Raw genomic sequence first — 22,673 nt, 5'->3', positions numbered from 1 at the left:
TTTAAGGACAATAAGTAAAGCTACATGATCTGTTAAATAAACTTTTGGGGTCTGGTCTAAAACACCAAGCCATTCTTCATAGTTCTTTCTTTAAAACAAACAAGGAGCTTTGGGTTCTAAACAACGAAATTTATAACCAACCTGTTGATAAATTAGGAACTGCTTGAGTCTTCAGAGTCACAATGCCATTCTTTTTGGTGTGTCAAAGTGGCTCAGGTTTTGCCTTAAAAAAAAAAAAGGAGAAGGAATCAGTAATTTTAGTGAGTACCTACCATGAGGAAGACACAAAGAGACTCTGAGACAAGGCCAGAAACAAAGTACAAAACCAAAATTTGTGCAATTTTGAATTTTTGGAAACTCCTGGTTCATGACTTTTTGTGTTTTCTGAAGAGTAAACTGGGTGAGAAATAGGCAGATCATTCAGAAAGGGATATGACATAGAAATAATGGTGGAAATATGCTGGAGGACAAGAAACCAGATAATAAAAGCACTTTAAAGAGGCAAATCACGTAGAAGAATAGAGGACAGTTTGTAGTCAACAGTCAAGGGTGATCGATTTGAATGGGAGAAAAAATGAGAAGGATGAGGCTAGCTAGGTGCTTCCCAAACTGTTTTTTAGCTTGATACGCCAGGACAAGTTGGGACCAAGATCAGTAGAGAAGTGGAACCATGTCTGCATCCTACCCATGTGCAAACCACCTTCACCCGCATTCTCATTCACACAAGCCACAAGATGACCACGCACACACAAACACACCTCCTGAAGCTGCTGCATGGCTCAAGGATAGGACTCACCCTGTGTTGACTATGGCAGGTAGGTGGGAGAAAAAGAGACAGATTGGAATTCATTGTGAAGAAAGACTTTCTACAAGGTTGTCAATACTATACAAAACAAAACCAGAACATATGCACTGGACCCCATGACCTGAAGGTTGGAGCATGAACTAAATATCATCTCAAGAAGTAGAATAACTGGGGGGAACCCGGGTGGCTCAGTCAGTTAAGCGTCCAACTTCGGCTCAGCTCACAATCTCACAGTTCGTCAGTTCGAGCCCCGCATAGGGCTCTGTGCTGACAGCTTGGAGCCTGGAGCCTGCTTCAGGTTCTGTGTCTCCCACGCTCTCTGCCCCTCCCCCACTCACACTTTGTCTCCCTCTCAAAAATGACTAAACTTCAAAACAACAACTAAAAGGAACAGAATAATTGGGCTGAGTGTGGAGCGGTGCCCTAATGGTCTCCAATGGTTCTTCCAAATATAAGTTTTGATGATTCTATAGTCCAACCTCCTCTTTTCTCCACAGACATCTAATCACTTCTAGTTTCATTCTGTTTGGTTTGGTTAAAGCCAAAAGTGACAAGGGTACGCTTATCGTGATAAGCACTGAGGAATGTATAGAATAGTTGAATCACTATATTCTGCACCTGAGATATAGAACACATTAACATATTAACATATATAACCCCATATGCTAATTATACTGGAATTAAAATGTTTAAAAAGAAAAAATATGCATATATTAAAAAAAGTGACAGAGAAGAATTGAGAAATTCTTCACAATGAATGAAAGTGTGAAACAGGGTTAACAACTAGCTTTATTATAGAGGACTGATTCATAGGTTTTAGACTTTACTTTGGCAAGATGTGACTCCCGAGAGTCACTGCAAGAACTTTAAATGGGCAAATTAAAAAAAAATGGACAAACTTTAAATGGACAAATAATAGCCCTCTAGTAAAGCCAGTGTCTTTGTTCCCGATTTATGCGCAGGTTTATGGCCTCAGAAACTGAAAATACACGCTGATCTTTATGTTTAACTCTTGAGACAGCAATGAAGGAATGAATGAGTTTATTCTTCAATTACGTGCAAAAGGTGGAAGTCCTTAAAAAAACCCAAAACAACACAGAGCGGTTTCCACTATGACAGAACCATCTGTCGATAGAACAGACTCCCAAAACTGGGAGCTGGAAAGGACTTACCTGGAAAATGTCTTAAATACATGTCCTATGTGTAGCGCGTTAGCACAGGCAGGCCAGCTATGTGGCTGGAACATTCAAGATCGAAATCGCAACGACGGCTCCCATGGAGCCTGCTTCCCCCACACGCTGCTGTCTTGAATTTAGGCCTGTGCCACACACCTGTGTACAATGACTTTCCGCATATCACGGAGCCAAAAAGAACTGCAGGATTTTAGGGCAAGGCCGATTTCAAGCCCGGAACTGCAGTCACCCCTCCGTGACAGGCTGAACAGAGTCACGCAAACGAATGTAGCACGAAAACCTTTAGAGTTCAGCAAGGCGAGGGCTGTGGCATGACCAGGCCGTGTCCTTTCAGGGCTTACAAAAGGCTTTTTCTGCTCTGCTTTTACAAGGTACTCTAGAAGCCAAGCTATTTGCCACAGGTAGGGCTGGGGAGCGGGGGGGGGGGGGGGGGGGGGGGGGGGGGAGGGGGGGGGAGAGGGGAAAGGGTGGGGGTAGGACGCTACAGGTCGTCCACATCCGGCTGCCAGTCTGTCTAACAGGATAGCCGCTCTCCGAGTTCCCGGCCCCAAGACGCGGGAGCGGGGGGCGAGGGGAGCGCAGGCCAAGTTTTTCCCGACCGCGGGCGCCAGGTCAGCTGGCCCTAGAGAACCCGAGCGGCGACAATAAGGGCGCCCCGCGAGCCCTCTCCGCCCCCAAGGGCGCGACCCGTCCTGGGGCCCGTGCGCGCCCCCTAGCGCCGGCCCGCGGGCGGGGCTGGGCGGGGCGGGGCGGGGCCGGGCGGGCCGGGGGGCGGGGCCGCGGGGTCCGAACGCGCGGGGGGTCGCGGCGCCCAGTGGGAGCGCCAGCGCGAGCGCTAGCGCGGCTGCAGCGGGCAGCATGGCGAGCACGGCCTCGGAGATCATCGCCTTTATGGTTTCCATCTCGGGCTGGGTGCTGGTGTCCTCCACGCTGCCCACCGACTACTGGAAGGTGTCCACCATCGACGGCACGGTCATCACCACCGCCACCTATTGGGCCAACCTGTGGAAGACGTGCGTGACCGACTCCACGGGCGTCTCCAACTGCAAGGACTTCCCCTCTATGCTGGCGCTGGACGGTCTGCATCCCCTCGGGCCCCCGTCCCCTGCCCTCGCTCCTGTCCGGCCAGGCAGCCTGGCGCCCTCTTGGCCCGGGCCGGACCCCTCCGTGGCCGAGCCTCGCCTTCCCCCCGCCCCCCCCCAGAGCCTGAGGGAGCCGCGGAGAGCCCCCGTTGCCCGTCGGTGCCGTACTGGGACGCGTTTTGTCCCCGCGGGGCGCCTGTCCCGAGCCCGGCGCCCTGGGACTGGGGGGTGGGGTGGGGCGACTCAGGCGTTGGGGGGTTGAGGGAAGCACCTTTTCAGTCCTGAGAGTCGAGGACACGGTTGTGGGACCCCCATCTCTCGGGGACTGTTAGGATACGGAGTGACGCTTGGCTCCTTCACCCAGCACTCCCCGAAAGAGCTGGATCCTGATTAAAATGGTATCGACTTGTCAAAGCTAATTCTGCTTGTCCTGAGCTCCCATTAACCGTTTTGTTAGTTCTTTTTAAAAGTAGGCAAGAGAAAAAGTAACATGTTGCAGGGAGTGTCACTCCAAGCCCCCTCCCCCTAGAAAAAACAACCCCACGCTTCAACAAACGTGTCTGCCTGGGCTTTAATGCTTCCTCCAAGTTTTAGGAAAATAAATAACCCTTGTCTGTGCCGCAGTGGGTAGAGAATCCTGGCTAGCAGGAATCTTGTGCCAGAGACTGCCAAGTTCTGTGTCCATGCGTCCCGCGTCAGCTCTCCAGGTCACTCACCTGCTGTTCTTTTGTAGGTTGTTTTCTACATTGTTCTTGCTAGTTGGGCTCTATACTGTATTGAATTAGAGCAACAAGCGGATGTTCTAGAAAACTGGCTTTGTTTTAGTTTCAAGAGAACGGTAGATGTCAACGCAGGTGCAATGATTGCTCAAGTTCTAGGCTGGTTTCTTCCAGGATTTTATAGCACAGGACTAGATAGAGCCCAGCAGAAAGTTAAGGATAGTCATTTGCATTATCTCTAGATTTGAGGTGTTTCTTTTTTTTTTTTTAACTTAAAAAAAATTATTCCACTGCAGGTTTTTATTTGCATAGCTGATTCAATAAAAGACAAGAATTAATTCCCCTAAGATGGTGCTTGCCACGAAAAGCAAACTGTTGTTGCTCAGCGTGGTGGTATTTGATGGAACCCCCCATATCCCGGGAATATGTGCCTGATTTTGAATGGATGACACTCAGGTCTTCGTCCTCTTGTGTAAAATAAGTATCTGGGTCACTGTTGATCCCCTAGAATTACTGTTGAGTTTCCTGTGCTCTGTAGAGCACACATTCAGGTAGATGCTTTGAACAGGCAGGCTCTTGTTTCTGTGGTTTACGTTGAGAATTTGGGATTGATGGTTACGGTCCAAAGTGCCCTCTTACTGTAACTGCTGTACTGTAAGGTAACCGTATTGTTACCTGGGCTAGCTCACCAGATATGCCTGCTTCCTTCTGTAGGACAGTTGGGGGAGGAGAGAGGGGAGTGAGAAGTAAATGCTCCATGAAGAGCGTTGGGTGCAGAATAGAGAAGTTTTCACATTGTGTCTCTGATGTGGGAGTGGAGTTGGCATGGGGACTTGGGGGCGGGTGGGGTTGTGAGGAGGAAGGAGGGCAGAGCCCTCGGTTATGAGGCTGTGGAGGGAGTTGAGGAGGGAGAAGAGAAAGGAGTGACATTTATACACAACCCTGGTTGCAAAATGGCCTCTCGTGGGTGCTCGTGTGTCTAGAAAATGACTTAAAAAAAACCCAAAACACAAATGTCTTCATACTCCCCCTTGTTGTACAATGTTCTAAAATTAATTAACGTATTTGTCCAAGTCAGTACATAGAGAAGTAACTCTAACAAGTGCATGGTATTCATACATCTGGACAGGCTGCTGTATTTAGCTGCTTTCTCACTGTTGGGGAATGGACACTTTCCAGCTTTTCACTGTTGTCAGTGCTATACTGAAAATCTTCATATTTGTCTCTCTGTGCACGTGTATATTTCTGTGAAGTAGATACTGAGAAATGGTACCTGTCAGATTATTCATTTTAATGTTCGGTTTATACCTCCAAATTACATTCCACCACCAATGAGCGAGAATGCCTATTTGTCCACATTCTCACCACAGAGTTTTTCATCCAGTATTGTGGGTGACATATTATCATGCTGTCATTTTTATTGGTGTTTCCCTGGTTTTTACCAATGATTTTTACCATCTTATCCTGTATTTACTGACCTTTTTTTTCTCTTTCATGCATTGCCTGTTCATATCTTATGCCCAGTCTGTTTTTTCCCCTTGATGTAAATGATTTGTTTTTTAAAATTCTGGGTGTCAATCCTCCTTGATTTTTTATTTATGTTGCAGTCTTGGCCCATTGCTTGTCTTTTAAACTTACGATGTCTTTTCTTACACAAAACTTTGAAATGTGTACTGTGATCAGATTTATCAGTTTCTTCCTGCCGCCTCTGCTTTCTGTGGCTTAAGAAGGCATTGCCTATCCGAAAGTGATAAATCTTACTCTTCTGTGTCTCCCAGAATAACATATTGAGGGATTTAATCACACCGCTACGTTTTCACCTAGAGAGTTGATTTCTCCTCCTACAAGGTGACCTTTCCAGAGCAGGCCTCTCGGCTTGTAAGCTGTCTGCTGCGTCCCTGGAGCAGCCACATCTGCTGGGTGCTGGTTCTGAGGCAGGTCCCGCCGACATCACACTGCACATTGGACTTCCTGATGCTGCTCTGAAGTGGCAGGAGAAGGCTACATTACTGTAGGCTGTGGTGACCACAGGCCTGAGCAAGCCAATCCTCCCCTTAAGCCAGGAAGAAGCTCTAAGTTCAAAAGAGAATGCAGAAAGGAGGGAGAAGGCCCACGGCTCTCTCTCATCTAGCCTGAGGTGGGAGAAGGAGCCTCTTGGGCGCAGATGATGGAGACATTATTCTGAATTTTCTGTACGAGGTCAAAGCTCTGATTCCTCATCCTCAGGGGGGTATCATTGCAACCCCAGTTTTCCCTACAAGGAAAATGAGGCCGAGAAAAGCTAAATGTGTAGATTTGATTTTATGTCAAGATCCCAACTCCAAGTTCTGCTTAGAATTAATCTTAGTATGATGGAAGGGAAGCTTTGATGAGATTCTTACAAATCACCAGGCACTCTGTTCATATTATTCATCCTGTGAAGTAAGTGGTCTTATCCCTGTTTTACAGATGAGAAAACTGAGCCTCAGAGAGATAAGGTAATGTAATCAAGGACACACAGCAGGTAAATAGAAGAACCAGAGCTGAGATTCATAGTTCGTGCCTTCCTCCGATCCCACCCTTCTTTCAGAGGATTTGCAAAAAGTACACAAAGCTACTAGCGTAGGAAAAGGCCATTCTTTTCTCTCCCTTCTATCCAGCAACAGGCACATGTGCTACTAGGGAATTGTCTCCACCAAGTGGATATTTTCATTTTTGCTAGTTTGAAATGGAAAATGAGGTACACATCATTTGGAAAACGCTTAATTTTTAAGGGACGCCTTGAAGGTTTCCTCCAACAGAATTCGTTATTGTAAAGTCACTGTATTTTACTAATTGGAACTTTCACGGTTGAACGAGCTAGTGATTTCTGTTTATCGCCAGCTCATATTCCTTTCAAAGCACCACTTGAACTTCAGCTGAGAATCATTTTCAGCCAGGTTGTTTTTAGTATATGCCATCTATTTTTGTTCGTGGAAATGTTTGCCGTTTCTTCCAAGAGAGTTAACTATAAATTATACTTCAGAGAACTTCTGAGTAAATATGTTCATGCCTCAGCACTTTAATGTGTTAATTAGCTATTAAAGGTGTCAGTAAATTCAACCTGTCAAAAATAATGGCCTCCTTGACTAGGTTTTTACTACCACTCCACTTGCTGGTGTTACTTAGAAGTTTTGCCCTCCGGAACTGTTAAAAGCAAGGTTGTAGAGGTCTGCCTTGCAAAAGATAAACTCTGAGTTTGTTGGAAGTCACCTAAGGCCTGAGTCTGTGGATGTTTTAAGGACTGGTGGCCCCTAATTTACACAACCAGGCTTACCAACACCTGGATTCCGTTTAGAGCTGGCAGTGGAGGGGGTGCGGTTTATCCCCAGGAAACCCAGTGTCTGCTCTTTGTTCCCTGTTTCAGAAAATCTAACCAATGATTGTGCATGCAGTAAGTTAGCATAGTTAGCCATGTTAGCGTAGTTAGCAAGTTACTGCTACCGTTCCAGGCTGGAGAGAGGTGCCTTTCCCTCCAAGTCAGGGTTCTGGTTGGCACGCGGGGAAGGACCCGACCACATCAGAAACAGTATTTCTCCTCTCATATTCATGCCAAGAGACCAGTCCTGCTGCAGGCACGGGGGCTGAGACAGGAGAACAGAGTGAGAACCTCAGAAAAAAAATACTATGAGTCATGGTTGAATAAAGTTTAAAGACTACTGTTATTTTCATATTAAGTCATATTAAGGATTGCATGCACCGGCCTGAGGTTCATACCACTGTTTTCATCTGGGAAAACACATTTGAGTTCTAAATGATCAGAGTGTAGGCCTTAACCATTTGCCAGGCTCCTGCATTTCCTGTTCATAAAGACTATACGATGACTCGAGTAAATGATAAACTTGTCTAGGCTAATTTTTTAAAACATGCATCACAGAGGCTATGTCTACACACATGCTGTTTTGTGTAGTGATTGCAGTGAGAATCCACTAACATACCTCAAAACCATAGATTACTATAAGTCTCAGGAAGAAATGAAACCACACTGTCCCAGTAGTGGTTGTCTTGGTAGATGGTCTTTAATCTTATAGGGAACCAGCAGCCTTCCCCTCTGTGCTTCTGTCTGCTCCCTGGCTTCTGGCGAGGGGACTGAGAGTTGAAATTTTTAAAAAACCCGGGTCAGCAGAGACCCAGATAGCCCTACAGTATGATTATTGCTACTGAAATTAGCCTCCATTATCTTGTTGGGCTAAAAATAAACTTGTTTTGCTGTTTTTGACAGCCTCACCTCCAGTGGAATTATTCCTGGAGGCTGTTCACGCTATAAAATAGAAGTTCGTTGTCTTTGCAGTCTGCATTGGTGGAGGCCGAACTTTGTTGCAATTAAGCAGAGTATCTTCTTTGTACTCTTTAAAATGGACCCTAGGAATAGTATTAACACTTTAAAATTTCATTCTTTCCCAAAGGAATGTGGGTTGGAGGCTACCTGCCAGGATTATTTCTTGAATTTATAATTACTGTAGTCTTAGAATTATTATTTATTGTGGGTTTTACCTGAACACTAAGAATGAGTGACTTGCTGTCTTTATGAGGTGTTTTTTCAAATTAAAAAAATAATCCCACATGTGAACTTGATGTACATGCCTGTTCATTGGCTCCACGAACATCTGCTTATACCTAGGATCTGCCATTGCTACACCAGATTGATACATGGCACTGTTTCCGGCTGAAAGGAAAATGACCTTCTGTGCTAAAAGTGTATTGGTTTAAATTCTATTGATTTAAAATTTGTTAGTGTCTGGACAAAAGCCACGTTGAAGTTTACCCCACCCTGGCTGTGCAAATAAGAATAGGTGATTAAGAAAATCGGCGGTGGGGCACCTGGGCGGCTCAGTTGGTTAAGTGTCTGACTTCGACTCGGGTCATGATCTCATGGTTGGTGAGTTTGAGCCCCACGTTGGGCTCTGTGCTGACAGCTCAGAGCCTGGAGCCTACTTTGGATTCTGTGTCTCCCTCTCTCTGCCCCTTCCCTGCTCTCTCTCTCTCTCTCTCTCTGTCTCTCAAAAATAAATAAACATTAAAAAAATTTTTTTTAATTAAAAAAAAATGGGTGGTACCAAAAGATGATCAGACAACCCAATAGAACAAGGTTTTAGGGTGCTTAGAAAGCATCCACTTATATGCACCCAGTGAATTTCATAATTATGAAATATTCTTTTAGTGAACAACCACTGCTTTTTGAAACCTAGTTTTATTCCATGTGCCCTGAAAGTAATAATGTCATTAAAATACTTCTTGATTTAAATTCATCATTGGTTCCTGATGATATTCTAGTTGGTCTCATTTGTAAGCTTTCACTGATATCAGAAACACCTTGCTGCCCAATTATAAATTTTATAATGTCAAAACCATTAAAGCATCTATTTAAAAGGTCGAATGTGGGACGCCTGAGTGGCTCAGTCAGTTAAGCGTCTGACTTTGACTCAGGTCACGATCTCATGGTTCATGAGTTACAGCCCTGTGTTTGGGGCTCTGTGCGGACAGCTCAGAGCCTGGAGCTTACTTTGGATTCTGAGTCTCCCTCTTCTCTGCCCCCCCCCCCTGCTCGCTCACTCTCTCTCTCTCAAAAATAAATAAACATTAGTAAAAAATGAATAAAAGGTCCAATGTACAAAGGAGGAGGAGGGTTGAGATGGTGGTGGATGGTATTTCTTACAGAGAGGGGTAGCGTCGCATGGATTTTATAGTCAGAAGCGGATGGAATCCGTTTCAGCCTCTTACTAATTCATCTCTGACATAGCCTATATAACCTTTGGTGCCTCAGTGTCCTCCTCCGTGAACGTGGGAATAATAACACTCAAGGAATCTATCCTGAGGATTATGCATAGGGCAATCCTAAAAGTGGGTGACATAGAACAGGCACTCCATATAGATTAACTTGCTTTCCCTTCTGGCTTCTCTTACTATGTGTTTTAACCACTATGGGTATTTTTTTTTGGAGAACGGAACCCTCATTCAGAAGGATGGTACAAAATGAGGAGGATGTCTCCCTGGAAAGCCACGTGTTTTATGCTAACACAGATGACCTCTAATTGCAGGTTATATCCAGGCATGTAGAGGACTTATGATTGCCGCTGTCAGTCTGGGCTTTTTTGGTTCCATATTTGCCCTGTTTGGAATGAAGTGTACCAAAGTCGGAGGCTCAGATAAAGCTAAAGCTAAAATTGCTTGTTTGGCTGGAATTGTATTCATACTGTCAGGTAAATAGTAACTTTCTCCCAAACAAGGCACTTCACGATGTTATTGAAATGACACTAACCGTGGTACTTTCCTTCTGATACTTTGCAGGGTTGTGCTCAATGACCGGTTGTTCCCTCTACGCAAACAAAATCACAACGGAATTCTTTGATCCTCTCTATGTTGAGCAGAAGTAAGTCCTCTTCTTGGTCTGTATGTTTCTAGCTTCTAGGAAATGTATGCGAGTGACTCTTCTAAATTAAGATACATAAATTCCTTACATGGCTCGTGAAAGTGAGACACTGATAAATACTATTTGATGACATCATTTCAAGAGTAAACATTTCATGTGCTATGTTGGCAAAAGATGCATTTAATTACTGCATTGGTGTCACATAGTGTCTTGTCTAAAAAGCTCAAGGCGTAGCATTTGAAATTCTGGACTTCATCCACTGTACGTCATTAAATTGGGGTGAAGTAGAGGACAAGTGGAAGAGAGACGTAAGGTGGGGAGGAAAGGATGATGATGTGAGACAACAAAAAACTGACAGCTTGCTTCGATTGTTGTCCACCCAGATTGACATTTGCCGGGTGCTGGTGTCTGAGCCGGTTTCCATCATGGTTTCAAACACTGACATGGAACATGCTCCTGAAGATTAGCAATCTGTAAATGACATTTAAATGAAGTATCATCTTTTCATGTTTAAAAAATATTTATTCATCAATTTTGAGAGAGAGAGAGAGAGAGAGAGAGAGAGAACAAGTGGGGGAGGCAAAGAGAGGGAGGGAGAGAGTATCTCAAGCAGGCTCTTTGCTGACGCGGGGTTCGATCTCACAAACCAGGAGATCATGACCTGAGCTGAAATCAAGAGCCAGATGCTTAACTGACTGGGCCACCCAGGCGCCCCTCATGTTTTCATTTTTAATTAGCCTTTTAAATTAACTCCTTAACAAGCTCCACTTAATAAAGCTTTATAAAGAAACTACATTATGCAGGGTTTTTATTTTATTTATTTATTTAAATTTATTTATTTTATTTCTTTTTAACATTTATTTATTTTTGAGACAGAGAGAGACAGAGCATGAACAGGGGAGGGTCAGAGAAAGAGGGAGACACAGAATCTGAAACAGGCTCCAGGCTCTGAGCTGTCAGCACAGAGCCCGACGCAGGGCTCGAACCCACGGACCGTGAGATCATGACCTGAGCCGAAGTCAGATGCTTAACCGACTGAGCCACCCAGGCACACCTGCAGGGTTTTTAAAAAATGCCCTCGGAGTGGTACAGACACCACCCATGTGTGACCGGTCTGGGTTGCAGGCAGTTGCTTTGGCATTTACAGATCAGTTTGTTGTTGATGGTTGTTTTTTTTAACTATGGGCAATTGCTTTTTATAGTTTCCCTAGGCTTATTTCTTTGCCTTGGGAAAACCCCAGGGATACCAAATTAGAAATAATGATATATGCAATATTTTGTCTTCCATGAAAATATACCCACATACCTCTGTAGAAAGCCACATCAGTATGTACGTGTATAGTTAACAACCAGTCTGGTGCTTCTCTTTCAGTCTTCAGATAAAATGTGACAGGATTTTAAAAAACAGTTGCTAAAATAGCTGGTCAGGTGTGCATTACTTTTTTCTGGTGGATTTAAGTTTCTTCAGGGAATTGGTTTTTTAGTTCTGTCTTTGGTGTCTTTTATTTATAAATAATAAATGTTTATATAATGAAAATAGCAGCTAACACATGTTGGGCCCCTCCCATGTACCAAGCAGAGCATTGCAAATATTATTCTGTTTTATTATTTTGTTTTATTCTTGGAACAGCCTTATAAAGTAGGTTCTCTTGGTACAACCTTTTTTTTTTTTTTTTTTTTTTTTTCAAATGAGGAAAGAGGTCAATTAATGTGTGCAATGGAACCTAAACTCAACTAGGTACTGTCTGATTAGACTATGAGTCAGACCAGGAATGCTTGCTCTAAGACCCATGATTTATAATACTCCGTTTCATGATTTTTGGTGACAGTATGCTATATATATTTTTTGCATGTTTTCAAAAACTATTTTAACTTTTGTTAAATGGGAAACAAAAATGGGTGTTTGAGACACCAGTGTAATTTTTACTCACCTGCTTATGTTGGAAAAATGCGTTCTGATTTTTAAATTCTTAAGCCTCCAACTTTGGCTCAGGTCATCATCTCACTGTGAGTTCAAGCCCTGCATCGGAGCCTGGGGCTGCTTCACATTCTGTGTCTCCCTCTCTCTCTCTGCCCCTCCCCTGCTCACGCTGTCTCTCCCTCCCTCCCTCCCTCCCTCCATCCCTCCCTCCCTCCCTCCCACTTTCTCTCTCTCTCTCAAAAATAAATAAAAATTTTAAAAAAATTTAAAAAAAAAGAAACACGTTAATGATATTTAAACGAACTAATAATTTTCATTAAATGATACATTTTTATTTCAGGCTTTGGTATCCTAAATCTACAACAAAACTGGTTTATTTTATTAAACACATTGCTGCCTTTTCTGGATTATCTTTTCCACATTGCTGTCTTTATTTTCCTGACAATTATTAAGGATGTCTTTGGCAGAATCTTAAAAATCATTTTTATCATTCCTCAAAAGGTCAAGCAAGGCTAATTCATATATGCCCAGTAATTTGCGTCTGTCCTTTGTGTGACTTTTCTTCTGTGTTTGCTGTATGCTCAGTCGCCTAACTCAGTTTGGTGCCATTGGGATTTCTGATTTTCTTTCAGGTTTTGGTTAAACTCAGTTCAGTAAATATGGACTCGGAGGGGTTTTCCTCATCCCCCCCCATGTCCTGTCGGCACTCACTCTCTTCTCAACTTCTGCCTCCTGTTTCCGTATTCTCATCCTGAAATCAGGCTAAGAATAGAATTTTCTCATAGACTTAATGTGGAAATTAAGAGAGTGTATATAGATGCTCAGAACTGATTAGAAAAGAGGAAATTGATTACTGTATTGTATTAGCTGTTAAGATTGATTTTTAATTGTAGCTTATCTTTATAGATATTTTTATTAGCCTTTTCTGAAGTGACTTAAAAATATAACACCTGGGTGCTCAGTCGGTTAAGTGTTCCACTTGATTTTTGTCTCAGGTCGTGATCTCATGTTTTGGGGTTCAGGCCCCACGACAGGCTCTGTGTCAATAGAACCCAATGTGGTGCTTGATCTCATGACTGTGAGATCGTGACCCGAGCCAAAATCAAGAATTGGTTGCTTAATCGACTGAGCACCATCCTTTTATCAGGTGCCCCATCCTTTTATCAACATTTCTAGTAGAGGACAGAGAAATAAAAATTTGAAAGATTAATAAGTTAAAAATTGGCTACCTACACAAAATAAACTAATTTCATAGGTCTTAGAATTTTTAAAGTGAGATTTTGATTTTTTTTTTAATGTTTATTTTTGAGAGACAAAAAGAGACAGACTGTGAGTGGGGGAGGGGCAGAAAGAGAGGGTGACACAGAATCTGAAGCAGACTCCAGGCTCTGAGTGGAGCTTGAACTCAAAAACCACAAAATCATGACCTGAGCCGCAGTTGGACACTTAACCGACTAAGCCACCCAGGCGCCCTAAAGTGAGATTTTGATTTGGCATATTCTAGGGGCTAGTGTTGCCTCAGCTAGCATTTGCTAAAAATTCAGCCATTGGTCTTTGACTTAGTTTGTGCATGAACTGAGGAATGCTTTGGAGAATCAGGGCTAAAGGCAGGACAGCCCTAGGTGGGTTGAGATTTGGAAGGTACTACAGCAGGAAGGTTCTGACTTTCTTTGGTGTCTTCATTCACTTGCGTGAGAGTAAATTCTTTGAGATTAGAAAGTGCCCCTTTCATCGCTGTCTTATTAGCCAAGCACAGTGCCTGGCAAGTGAGTCTTATCTGCAGAGGTAGTCCTTTCAGAGTTAGGGGAAAAGTTTCCTGTGGTGTCAGCCCACTGAGGAGAGAAGGAAGGACACTCACTCCTCTCTCCCATCCGTATCACACACTCCGCTTCCTAAAACTAGCTACCACCAAGTGACATCTCTCCCTGTCCACAGTCACATGTGTGCTTGGCCTTTAGGAAGGCAGTGAAGACAGCTGCTTGTGGTGTGCTCTACTTTAAATTTCTGGTGAGCAAATCCTAGCTATCCCATACCCGAGCCCTGAAATGCACTGGAAGACAGTCTGGGCTCAGAATCTAGTTTTTTTGATGTTTGTTTTGTTTTTCTTAAGGTTCTGTGCTATATTAGGGCACCTGGGTGGCTCAGTCATGAAGCATCTGACTTTGGCTCAGGTCACGATCTCACGGTTCATGAGTTCTAGTCCCATATCGGGTGAGCTCGAGCCCTACTTTGGGTAAAACATGAGCCCCGCTTTGGGTGACCCTGCTTCTCTCTCTCTCTCTCTCCCCTTTACTCACTTGTGCCCCCCCCTCAAAAAAATAAAAAGATTCTGTGCTATATTAATTGAATCTTTTCTGTGGATTTCCAGGACATTCCTATGTAAGACCTACCTTGGTTGCCTAAGTTAGAAACACAGAAACAAAATTCCTGCTAGGTTCCTACTATGTGCAAGGAACTCAGTAGGCACTTTATTGGTGAGAAAAGATGAGTGGCTTCTAGTGCAGCTGGAGTAAAGATCAGAGGCTGTAGCACTAAAAACAGTATCACGCTCTATGCTCCTGGCTCTGTATTTCCGAAATCCTTCCTCTCCCTCCATATATCTGGGAAGTTCTTTCTCCCAGGCTGTAGTCACAACACAAATGTAATTCTTTTTTTTTTTTTTTAATGTTTATGTATTTTTGAGAGAGAGAGGGAGAGAGACAGAGTGCCAGAAGGGGAAGAGCAGAGAGAGAGGGAGACACAGAATCCGAAGCAGGCTCCAAGCTACCAGTGCAGAGCCCATGGCGGGACTCAAACTCATGAACCATGAGATCATGACCTGAGCCAAAGTCGGACACTTAACCGACTGAGCCACCCAGGTGCCCCCACAATTGCAGTTGTTTAAAGAGTTACATCTGACTGTGGTCGTTTCTGCCATGCCCCCCAACCCGGCCCCCACCTTTTTTTTTTTTTTTTTTTTTTTTGCGTTTGTTTTGCTTCTCTTGCGTTCATTCAAGTTGTGATTATGTTTCATGACTCCAGGATGGGCTGCTGCAAAGCCTTGAAAAAGATTTCCCAACTCTTCCCTTTGGCTGTTTCAAACCAACTTCCTCCTTTTTATTAAAATAAAACCTACCAAATCCAAAAAAGTCTACCATTCTCAAGTTTATGGTACCAGGCATCCACTACCCTGTGACCCACCCTCCAGGGAGTTGAGATTTAATTCAGTTATTATTTCCACTACTGCTTTGTTGTCCGAATGACTTAACTTCCTAAAGGTCTTGATTTGTTTTCTTAAATAAACTGTTCCAAGTAAGAATTTATTGACACAAAGAAACTTCTTTTCAAATTTGTGCAATGTTGGAGCATTAAACCAAATGCCCTAATTGAAGAAATGGGACGTCATAATCTTAGATTTATTCTCTTTTAGTATATGAAATTTATTATTAGTATTTTGGTTCAGATATTCTCATATTCAGGTCTTATCCTTCAGGCTTTTTTATTTTCAGAGTGTTTAAAACCGTGGACTTATTTATCTCTAACACTCATTCTTGGCATATATTTAGTTTCTACTTTAGGATTTCAGCTTTACTTGGGAAAACCTGTTCACCTCTGTGGCTATTTAGTAGTTAGAAATAAACAGCTGTCTACTCTCTGATAAATGTTCTCATGCTTGCTGTCTGTCCAGTTAAATGAACAGTAGATCATTCAAGTAGATCATTCTAGAAGGTACCTTTCTAGATTACACATTTTCCTGGGTGAAGTTCAAAGGAATATCAATCTCACTACGTGACCTTGCCAGCATATTTGGCTTCTGACTTCTGTCATTATTATAATGTAATGAATTATGGATGTTCGTTTATTTAGGCTTACTCCACTCGTGAGTTATTTGGAGAATGAATTAATGTTGGTAAACAGCTCACAGATTCTTGGATAAGGGCTTCCTTGGAGGTACCATGTATTAAGAACAAAACAATTCAGCTGTTAAATATTAAGAAGCGTTACCCTGTGCCTTCGCTGTTCAGTGGTGGCTCAGATCACCATAATGGCTCGGATGCTTTTGTTAACACTAGCGTGACTTTAAAAATATGCTTGCGAATCAAGTGTTGGGCAACTGTGTTTTGTTTTTACTGGCCAGTACATGGAGTCACAATTCCTGCCAGTTTGCCATGCTTCCTGGTGACTCCACTCGGACCCCTAAGCCCCCTTTCCCTTTCCTTTTCACATGCTGGCTGACACCAGCCATCCTGCAGGACTTGTGTTCTGGGTGAGGTGCCCTCCCGTGTGCTCCTGTTCCACCACCTGGTGCTTCTGTCATAATGCTGCCGTGCAGTTAGCACTTACTTACTGGTTCCTGTCCCAAACCAGACCAGGAGCATCTGCGGGCAGAGACCACATCTTGCTGATTTTGGAGTCTCTTGTGCCTAGTGCCTGCTCCATGACATTTACAGCAAGGAGGCCGGTCAGCAGTGTTATAGGACTGTCTGTCTGCATCTCTCTTGGAGTGGGAAGACTGAGCATGTTTGTGGATGTCTGGGACCTACGGGCATGTCATGTGGACATGAGGGCAGGAGGCAGCATACACACAGTGTCAAAGAGCGAGGCCCTGGGTCCAGCACCTCCTGGCTGCCTGGGAGGAAAGCCCGGCTCTGCTGCTTATTTGTTGTATAACCTTGAAGAAGGTCCGTGTCTTTTCTGTGTCCTGCGTCCCTCCTCTGTGCTATGGAGGGATATAAATATTCAGCTCTTTAGAAGCATGCATCACACGGTAGGCACTCAGTAAATGTTCACTGTTATTTTTAAGGATACTGGCCCTTAGCAGCGTGCATCAATGTCGCAGTTCATTACTTGAGGTCGTGTACTAAGGTGAGCCATAGAGTAATGAATATTGAAATGTTGGAAGCCCGGTAGAAGTGATAACTGTTGTTAAGACGCTTGGCTCTCAAATAGAAGGCAGGTTTGAAAGGGACCATTTAAAAGAAACCATTTAAAAGAAACAAGGCTTGAGTAATTTCTTCTTTTTTTCTAATCGCCTCAGTCGTAGCATTGAGTTGGAGACGTGCAACCCCCAGGAACTGTCAAATTCATAGACATTCTTGAGACCCTTCCCAAGAGAGCCATCCTGCATACATCTGTCCCTGGTTTGATTCTGAGACACTTTCAGGTAGCCCGTGGGGGATTCTGAATAAAATGCGGGATCTGCTTTTAAATGACTCAGGCTCTTTTGCTGCAAATTCATCCGTATGTTTTTTCTCTTAACACAAGCAGATGCGCACACTCACCTGTGCACGCACGGACTCTAAGCTCTGGCCATGCCCTCAGGGGTCGCAAGGCAGCTTCGACGTTCCAGGAATTTCCTGTCTTGAAGCACAGCCCCCTCTGCAGTGTCTGCTTGTTCAGACTTCACAGCGTGTGTGCGAACACGTTATCACGCCTGCTGCCTGCTTTGAGTATAAGGACTCGGCACATCATTTTCACTTAAAACCAAAGAGGGCCCAGGAAACCCCCCAATTCTCCATATGACTGGAGATCGAGCTAAACAACAGATTTGTTTTGGAATTGGCCTATGTGATTTTGGGGGACAGGACATATTTCTTTTAAGTTGTAATTTACCTTAGCTAATATTATATTGTTACACTGTGAATTTTTTTTTTTTTTAATTTCCGTGAATACTTGGCAGGAATTAGGGCTTCTGTAAAGATACTTCCTGTGCGTGCAGATGGTTGGAGGGGGGGTGGCGGCAGATAGGCTAAGAGGCAGGTTTCAGAGTTACACCCCGGCTCAGCTCCTGTCCCTGCCCTCGCTCCTCTGGGATCTTAGGGGAGCTGCAGTTGTCTGTCTGGATAAGAGAGGTAATCCCTCCTGCTTCTCAGTGTGAAGAGGACGGAAGAAAATAACGTAGCTAGAGCACTTACCACATCAGCATGTTATTAATATATAACGTTTGTAGAATTTTGTTGATAAATCACAGCACATAGAAAAGAAACGCATGTATGTCTGTTTTAATCTAGCCACAGGAAAGCAATTTAGAACTGACACCAAAAAGATCAATCTTTATTTTGGGTTTCCTAAATGTGAGAATTCTGCATGAAGTTTCCGTGTAGAAGTGGATGCTTATTATTTAAATTCTACGTTAGCCGCCATTTGGGAGGTACCTGTTAGTACTTTGTAAGTCTCCTGGAAGCTTCGGGTGAGAAATCCTGTGGCATCTTGAGGGCAGTGGGAGAGAAACCATTAGCCGATGGGATTGTGTAAGGGAAAGCTAGACTGTGAGCAGGGTGGGGAGGTACACAGGCTGGGTGGGCATGTGGCAGCCCATCCTTGTAACTGGGCCCCCAGGAGAGGGTGGGGGGGGGCGGGGGGAGGAGTGTTTGTAGATAATACCTGCAGAATACTTATTTAATATAAAATCTACTCATGTAGTTATCTAGACCTTGGATTATATAAGCCTATGAGCTGAAGAACGTTTATTTTAGGTAGTAATCTTTAAAACAATGGCATGCCAGTGGAATTCAATTTTAAAATGTTTATGTTGGTAATACGTGGTATGCTTTCTAAACTTTAAACTCGATAGAGATACATGATCGATCAATTGATCGATCGTTAGTTTTCAGTTAACTGGAATATTTATTTTGGCTGCTACCACTCTTGTTAAAATGAGGAGTAAGACAATGTGTTTGAAAAAACGCTATTCCAGATGCCAAAGACCTGACTCCTAGCTCTGCGACTTACAGCAAGGTCACTTCGCTCCTCTGGGGGTCGTACAAGGAGATTTTTTTTCACTCGCTAAACACTTTTTGTTTTGTTTTTGGAGGCGCTGCATTTTCTGTTTTTTCCAGTCCAACATGCCCTGATTTTAATTACTACACTCACCTCTTTTTGTGCTGGGTGAAAAGACAGCCTGAGGGGAATTCAGAAAAAATTCCATACCCTGGAGCTTGTGAGCCACTGAGAAGGCAGTGAGCCGCAGAGAGAGAAAACGCCCATCTCTCTGAAATGACAAATAAGAATATATTGCATTGATGGTATTTTCTCATATTGATAAAATCTTTTACTTAGCTAAGGTATACTACGTAAAGGGAAGAAAGAGTGATGGTTAAGAGCTTGAGTTTTGGAATCACAGTTATGAGTTTTAAATCCTGGTTTTACCATTTACTTAGCTGAGGTATGTGGCAAGTAATTTAATTTCCCTGAGCTTCAGCTTCCTCATTTGTAAAATGAGGTAGCAATACCTATCTCTCAGGATTGTAATGAAGATTGAATGTAATTATGCAAAAAAAAATTCTTAGTACACACACAAAAATCCTAGTACAGTGAGCTGACAGTAATGCTGGTTATAGTTGTAGACACTCACCTGAATGACGTCTGAGTGGATCTGGGAGAACAGGTAATGTTTACTTGGCAAAAACATACTCTTCTGATGCTGTTGTTAAATTTCATTGTACTTTGCTAGTGTTACTTGCTTACTATCTGACTATTGTCACTAGACTCTGAGATCCTTGAGACCAGAGCTGTCCTTCTCTTGTACACCTCAAAACACATGATGAGCACAATGCCTCCTGGCACATTATTTCTGTGGTGGTGACCTGGGTAGGCTACACAAGCTCCCCATAGATGGCAAATAAGTCATAATGGGTTTGGATGCAAGGAAGACAAAAAAATAGGAGGTGCAAATAAAAGGGGTTCTTCAGTCCATTCCCTCGGATTACCATGAAGGTTATAGGGCTGAAATATGAGTTGAAGTATGAGATGATTAGAATGAAGGCCTCCAAGTGTGGTACTAGCTCTCTAGGGCCCCAGGCACAGCCAGGCGGGTGAGAATAATTTCACCCAATACTTCAGAGGGTGTTTTATTTATGTATGGTTGTATATATGTATGTATGTATGTATGTATGTATGTATGTATGTATGTATGTCTATTTTTGAGAGAGAGAGAGAGAGCACAAGTGGGGGATAGGCAGAGAGAGAAGGAGACACAGAATCTGAAGCAGGCTCCAGGCTCTAAGTTGTCAGCACAGAGCCCAGTGCAAGGGCTTGACCCCACAAATCCTGAGATCATGACCTGAGCTGAAGTCGGACACTGAACTGACTGAGGCATCCAGGCATCCCAGTTCAAAGGACATTTTAATGCCTTAGTTCTTTATGGTTCTTTTTTGGGGGAAATTTTAAGTGATTATATATAAGTAAAGTTTTCCCCTGCTTGCTAACTTACATTCAATTACATAAGTGAATTAAAGTCATATAGGCAGCTTTTTATTAGTCCTATCAACTGAGAGGATTATTTGAGATACTGTAGAAACAATATTTTGATCCATAAAATGGAGCTCTGTCCTCCCCCTGACAATCATGGATCTGTCTGGTGCTAAGCAGATTTAGAACTTTTCAGAATAATGAAGAAATGTTGGCGATCGTAACAGTCCAATAAAGAGGGCACGCTCTGAGTGGGGAAGCTGGTGTGGGGCCAGGAGGATATTGTTAATGAAAGAAAGCCCTGCAACAGAGCATCTGAAATTTGGTAATCTTCGGAGGCATTGAAGTCAGCTTCTTAGTATTACCAAATAAACGGAGAAAGATTTTCCAGGCAGAGACTAAGCTTCCCAGTCAGTGTCAAAGGAAACATGCTCTGGAACAGATTTGAGTGGATATTATAGTGCTCTCTCAATCCTGTGTTTCAATAATACCAGCCAGTTTTTGCCAGATCATGCACACTGATAGGTGCGAATTTGAGTCCTTGCTGAGTAAGTCTGCTATCCGTGTCTTTCCACAGAATGAAGAAGAAAAAGTCTCTGCAAGAGAAAGAACCAAGTCACAAAACCAAATTGTTAGAAATTGCTGATGTAGATGTGGAGTCTCTTAAAGACTTCAGCTCTGAGTACTATTTGTCTCTGAGAGAACTCACAAGGATCTCAAATGGAAATGGTACTTTTCTTGGAATAGAGTCTGAATTTACTGACTTAAAGTTAAATAACATGAAAATATATTAAAAGTCAGGAATAAGCGAGCCAGTATTTTTAAAAATTTTTTAAAAATGTTTATTTTTGAGAGAGAGAGAATGAACAGGGGAGGGGCAGAGAGAGAGGGCAACACAGAATCCGAAGCAGGCCCCAGGCTCTTAGCTGTCAGCACAGAGCCTGATGTGGGGCTCAAACTCATGTATTCAAGATCATGACCTGAGCCAAAGTCAGACACTTAACTGACTGAGCCACCCCGGTGCCCTGAACCTGTTTTTAATATAAGACAAACTCATGATTCTTGCAGAAGGTTCAGGATGGCTTAAATGAGTATAAAGACACAAGTCCCAACATTTTTCCTGCCTGAGTAATTTATCCTCTGATTTGTGACGACACTGTGTACATGTTTGCATGCTCCTTTGAGCGAATTCACAGTGCCAAGCTGTAGTTTATGATTTCTATGATTGTCACCCCTGATTGACCACTATTAATAATTAGAGACTTATTTTTAATCGACCATGGTATCCGGCCCTGGAATCTGATTTTAGAAAGCTCAATATTTTTTAAGAAAAACCTTAGACTGTTGCTTCCGGGGGTATGTACACTAAGAGTAATAACTAAGTCACGCTTTTATTAGGAGTGAAGACAGCCTGAACTCTAATGGGAGGCCCACGATAGAGAAAAACAGAAAGTACCATTAGACCGTAATCCCACAGTCCTGTCCTCCAAGTAGAAATGTTCAGTGTGCTCACTGTTAGCCGTCTGCAGCGAAAGCGTGACGGGGGGCATCTGAGAGCAGCTTGCTGTAGGACTCACGGATGTTTTGAAGAGGTCGAATGACCTACATCTAACGACCTGGCAGGCAGTCTGCTGGTTTTATGTGCATAATTGTGTTCAAACATCATAAAAGAAGAGCTGGTGGTAGAAATCCAGGATATCCTTTTTAGGTGGATTGCATGGTGTTTAATGTAGGCATCTTTTATAAAACCGTGAACTTTGCACTCTTGGTCCGGCCAGCTCTTTTTCATCAGTGCACTTCAGCCTTGAGTCCTTTCGGTCCAGTGTTTTTGTGCAGGCTGAAGGTGTTTTGTTGCACTTTACCCCAGTCTTCTGTTTCTGCCATCGCCACTAGTGGGAGCGGTTGGAGAAGATTCTTGTTTACGGGAGCATAATTAGTGCTCTAGTGCGGGATGATGTGCTGCCCCCTGTTGTTGTACTCGCTTCAGCTGTCACCTGGGTTTCCCAGAGAAGGCAACACGACAGAGAAAAGAAGGGACCACAGGGCAGCATGTGTTGTGTGCATCACTTCTTCCCAACTGTGAACACAGGCTGTGAAATTGCCTCTGTAGCCAGATCTGAAAATGAGCGAGTGGACGATACCTTCCTGATCTTCTGTTAGGGTCGCTTCCTGCTTCCCCAAGCTGGCAGTCAAGGTCACTCTTCCATTACCATTACTGTGACTCAGATCATGGGAGAGATCCTGTCCTGCCCGGCTGGGAGTTCAGTCAGTGATATGGCACGTAGAAACAGACGAGGCAAAACTCGGGACAGGCACAGGTGGTGGGTGCATGCCAGATGCTGTCAACAGCGTGGTGTGGCCTCGAGACCTGAGTCTGGCTCTGCACCTCCTCTGGA

At 43.5% G+C, this 22,673-nt stretch overlaps 1 protein-coding gene across 4 annotated transcripts in view; it reads left to right on the top strand.

The window, feature by feature from the left end:
- Window positions 1-22,673, top strand: part of CLDN10 (claudin 10) — a 112,436-nt gene that overhangs the window by 86,824 nt on the left and 2,939 nt on the right. For 2 of the 4 annotated variants that reach the window (XM_053894371.1, XM_053894406.1), the window contains exons 2-3: window positions 9,856-10,017; window positions 10,106-10,187. In XM_053894371.1, coding sequence (XP_053750346.1) covers window positions 9,856-10,017; window positions 10,106-10,187 — 244 coding nt within the window. Of the gene's footprint in view, window positions 1-2,786; window positions 3,077-9,855; window positions 10,018-10,105; window positions 10,188-22,673 lie in introns of those variants that run through there. The other 2 variants (XM_053894431.1, XM_053894335.1) reach the window with 2 other exon arrangements.

The sequence above is a fragment of the Panthera pardus genome, unplaced genomic scaffold (genome assembly GCF_024362965.1).
Source record: "Panthera pardus isolate Hobbes unplaced genomic scaffold, ASM2436296v1 HiC_scaffold_1, whole genome shotgun sequence".
Classification (NCBI taxonomy): Eukaryota; Metazoa; Chordata; class Mammalia; order Carnivora; family Felidae; genus Panthera; species Panthera pardus.
This window is presented reverse-complemented; position numbering and strand designations above follow the sequence as displayed.